Source organism: Aegilops tauschii, chromosome 6, assembly GCF_002575655.3.
Source record: "Aegilops tauschii subsp. strangulata cultivar AL8/78 chromosome 6, Aet v6.0, whole genome shotgun sequence".
Taxonomy (NCBI): domain Eukaryota; kingdom Viridiplantae; phylum Streptophyta; class Magnoliopsida; order Poales; family Poaceae; genus Aegilops; species Aegilops tauschii.
The window spans coordinates 81,416,077-81,420,796 of record NC_053040.3 but is presented as its reverse complement, the minus strand read 5'-3'; the positions used below and the strand labels follow the sequence as shown (position 1 = coordinate 81,420,796).

The 4,720-nt window shown below is 47.8% G+C and overlaps 1 protein-coding gene across 1 annotated transcript; it reads right to left on the bottom strand.

The window, feature by feature from the left end:
• Positions 1-523: 523 nt before the first annotated feature.
• On the bottom strand, positions 524-3,978 carry LOC109766335 (calnexin homolog). Its single transcript, XM_020325097.4, has 6 exons — positions 3,578-3,978; positions 3,414-3,483; positions 1,367-2,496; positions 1,197-1,268; positions 991-1,107; positions 524-901 (listed from the first exon to the last, which is right to left on the bottom strand). The coding sequence occupies exons 1-6, from the start codon at positions 3,659-3,661 to the stop codon at positions 767-769; spliced, it is 1,608 nt and encodes a 535-aa protein (XP_020180686.1). The 5' UTR covers positions 3,662-3,978; the 3' UTR covers positions 524-766.
• Positions 3,979-4,720: the final 742 nt, after the last annotated feature.

Sequence of the window (4,720 nt, the reverse complement as noted above, 5' to 3'; positions counted from 1 at the left end):
TTAGTTAATTAACCAAAAAAAAGAAGAGAAAATGCTATGACGATGTCTTCAAACCAGACAAGTCGCCAAATAATTCATTCATGGACCAGTATTCTATCTAGACAAATAAACCAGGCTATCTTCTCCGAGCCCATCTCCCTCTGTCCAAGCAGCCCGTGGGTGGTGGAAGAGCATGTCTCCACGGCGCGTCTGCACAATTGGGAGGGCCGGCATACGGCCCGCATTTGGACGGGACAGCCTCCTAGCTTTCCGTAGATCTCGAAGGAGGTAAGTTTTCCCTACCGGGGGAGGATTTGCACTATGTTGATGAAAAATTCCATCCTCAAATCAATCCATAATTAATTTTCATCACTGAAATCTATATGCATGTCTAACCTACAGAATTCAAGGACATGACCCGCTTTTGTATTTTTGCGTTTCGAAAATGCTATGAATCAAAGACACCCTCCATGGTCCCCACAAAAAGAGACCCATGCGCGCATCCAGTAAAGCAAGAACCGAGCCGCCCCAGGCTCAAACCTGATTTAACCAGTAAATGAACAGCATCTAAATATCAAAATATCCTTTCAAGTTTCGTTTGATACAAAAGGAAAAGAAGATCACTTCTAGCTGATTCCGGACAGCACACAAACAACACAAGGCTTCACCGGCTCGTAGGTTCTAGCGCCTTAAAACTAGGGGTAGCAGCAGAGGGCAGCAAGACTGTTCGATTATACACTCGAGGAGTTCACAAAAAGGCCAGGACCGAGACGTCCGAAATGTGAGCCTATGTCTCCCTTCGCGACCTTCTGCGTGGCACCGTCGTGTCATCCTCTTTCTCCTCCTTGTCGCCGCTGCTTCCAGCAGCATCGGCTTCCGTGGCACTGGGCTTCTTGACCTCGGCAACGGGCTTCACAGGTGCCTGCAGGAGGCAAAAGTTTAGGGTCGGTCATTTGGTTCAGGTTTTAGGCAAGCAGTATATAACACTGGCAGTCATCAAAAATAACATACCACTGGCTTCTTGCCACCGAAAATGGTTCTGAAGAGTACAGTCACAAGGATGACAGCGACTGAGGCCAAGATCGAAATTGTAATGTTGGGCTGCTTCTCTCCCTTCTCAATAATATCCTGCGAGACAGAGAGATTATATGTCATTTTTCAGAGAACACACAGTGCTGCTTGAACAGAGGAGACAAGTAAGGTTCTTCGGTCCTTACAATGATCTTTATCTTGTAAGGTTCCAAGAATGGAATGTCGGCGATTTTGTACAAAACACTGAAGATCTTCTTCTGCATTACAGATACCAAATTAGTTAGCTATAACATGCATGCAGCGATACAGTGAAGGGCAAATATAATGTACGGAAAACATCAGAAGAATGAATTACCTGGAACTCAGAAAGGTCTTCTGAATCGGCTGCTGCAGCCTCCTCAGCCTTCTGCTTTTCCTTCTCAACATCAAACTTGGGTTTCCATGTCTTCTCCAAGATGGCGGTGGCTACCTTCTCATCATCGGCGATAAGAATGTTGTCAAAAAGGATGCCATCCTGCATTGTCCAGATCTCAATTCCAATAGCGGCAATCGGATCAAAGTCAGGCTTGTCAAGCTCAAAGTATTCAGGGTTGGGGATTTCTTGGGGCTTCCAGATTCCCTTGTAGTTGGGGTTGTCAATCATGGGTGCATGCCACTTGCCCTTGTAGGCAGGGTTCTGCTTCATTGGCCTCTTCCATTCACCACATCCAGGTGCCTCTTCACACTTGGGGTTGTCGATCTTCGGTGCCTCCCATTCGCCATCCTCCTCATCATCCCAGTCTTCGGGCTTAGCAGCCTCTGGGTCATCAACTTCCTCAGGCTCATCATCCAACCATCCTTCTGGCTTGGTGGCCTCCTCATCCAGAATTTCTGTTGGGGCATCCTCATCCCAGTCATCAGGCTTCACTGCAGCTGGGTCAGGGATTTTAGCTCTCTCGTCCCAGTCCTCTGGCTTCTTGTCGTCAGGGTCAGGAATAGTCTTTGATGGAATAAGTGCTGGCTCAAAATCATCAGCGGAAAGGAAGTTTGCTTTGCTCTTCTCCTCCCCATCAACCAAAATTCTGACCTCGTTATCCGGCTTCAAGATAGCAGTGTAGACATGAGAGAGCTTGTCATATGGGACAGAGGGTGGGGACTTGAGGTGATGTTCAACATATTTGCCAGTCTTGGGGTTCTTGTGCTTCAGGATGAAGTGAACCTTGTTCGTTGAACCACACTTGTCAGGACCAAACATAATTGTGTAAGGAGTGTCATTGTCAAATTCCTTGGCATCCCATCCAGCCTCCTGAGGGCGAATGTACTTAAGATAAGCACCTCCACACTCGAGGCCATTCTGAAGCCTCACTTCGAACTGCAGAACAACTGTGCCATCCTTCAAAGTAACAGGGCTATCAAGCTCTTTGACTATGGCATATTTCCTGGCTGGCTCACTAACAAGGAGACCATAGTCTTCATGCCCATCACTCTTCTCGTGCTTCCATACACCTGCATAACAGATTTATATCAAAACTTGATCAATGAAGTGCTGTACAAAAACTATTGGTGGAACAACAAATTTTGACAGGATATGGAGTCGGACAGACAACTAGCTGACCAGCAAAGTGCAGATAAACAAAGAACAGCAGGCCTAGGTTTAACACAGAAATCCTACCTTCAGTACGGAAATAACAGGGCACAAACATAAAAGATGCTTCAAATCTAAGGTATTTAAGAGCTAGGCGCTGCATTTTGCTTCTATCATTTGGAGCAACAGTTTTAATCAACTCTATGCAGAATGATGGAGATATTGATGTAATTGTGCAGACAATTGCTAGGTAGTAAAGAGCTAACCGCTGCACTATGCTTCTATCATATGATGAATATTTCATATGGTTGATGAGGAGACGGAAATGCTAGCACGGAAACTGTACATAGAGAAAAAAATTCAATTAACTCTTGTTGGGCCTACTGGTATAATTGTGGGCACAACTGCTACATGTTTCAAACCCAGTTCAACTAAGCATACTAAATATCTTCATCTACGAATGAAGATAGTCAGTTCACTTCTCAAAACATACTACATGCTCACTTAACTCTTGTGAGGTCGTTCCTAGCATCTGCTGCAAACAAGCTAGCAGCTGCGGCATGCCTACTATCATCAAGCCATGGCTATAGATGGCGTAGCAGATCCGCACCAATGCTTCATAAGTAGATCTCACGACACTACGACAGTGAGCAGCTAACCGTCTCGCTCCTGATTCATCATCACTACCTCGACTCCACACTCGAATCGAATTTCACACGAAAGCGTCTGAGCACCTTAGCAGATCAGATTCAGAAACTCCGCTGAACCCACGGATCTAACGCAGATCGAACCAGACAAGCACGCAATCCACACGAGAGAGGTAGAACCATAGAATTACCTGAGTACTCTTCCTTGCCGGAGACGACCCAGCTCCCCTCGAAGCCCTCGTCGAAGGACTCGTGGAACAGCTGCAAAACCCAAGCAAACCGTCACAAATCTCGCCCCGACAACCCAAAAACGAGCGGCGAAGAACCGGACGCGGCGCCGGAGGAGACCAGTTACCGGATCCGACGCGCGGATCTGGGCGAACAGCGCCGAGACCACCAGCAGCGGCAGCAGGAGCACCGCGCGCCCTCCCGTCGTCATCCTCCCCGACCCGATCTCTCTGCGAGCGCAACCGGAACAACTGGAGTAGTGCCGAAGCGAGGGATCGGAGGAGGGTATAAGAAAGGGAGGAGGGTTGGACGGCTGTGATGGGGTGGATGGGGGATGCGACGGTGGAGGCGTGGGCTAGTCGGGGAGGCGTGCGTTGAGACGTGGCGTGGGCCGCTCCGGCCAATCAGAGGCTCCCGGGCGGGGTTGTGGCCAATGGGAGGATGCCATGTGGGCGTGATGACGCCTGGACCCACCGGGGAGTCCACGTAGATGCGTGCTCTGGGTCAAGTCTTGCCTCCCTTCACCCACTCACCAACTCTGTCAGTTCTTTAATGGCAGGAAAAAAAGGTCCGGTCTTCCAGAACAGTTCTTTCCAGGAATCCGTTCTTCATGAGCTAATAGTAACTCTAGCAAATTCTCTCCGATCAAGCATAATAACCGTTAAAATGATAATTTTGATCTAAGATGACACTTTATCAGAGTTATCATATTTTGATTAGAGGGACAATGGTACGGTGTGTGCATTCATATGGATGAGTATGCGGGTATGTATGAGCCCTTGCGTCTGTACCGTGTTTAAAGAAAAGAGTTATCATATTTATTTATTTTTGCGAGTATCAGAGTTATGATATGGCTTCGAAATTTATAAAGCTACCTCATTTATGTAATTCGCTCTATAGCCGACGTTTACATGTATCTGTGTTTTGATTAACATTGACAAGTGGGAGGGCTCCGTTTTTAATCGTTTTTTCCTGTTTTGTTAGGGTTTGTGTCCTGCTCAGGAAGGCGAGACGGCGGCGGCTCCCTGAAGATGGAATAAAGGTCTCCCCGCCTAGCCCCCGTTCCGGCGGTGCGTCTAGCATCGTTGGTGGGCGTGTGGAGGTGTGTCTCCGGCGGATCTATTTTTGGTGGATTTGCTCGGATCTCGTCGTTGTTCGTCTACGTTCGTGTGTCTTCGGGTTGAATCCTTCCAACCTACGATATTCTTCATCTGCGGCGGTTGCTGTTCTGGTGCGTTGGTCCTATGGAGCCTTAGCATAACGACTTCCC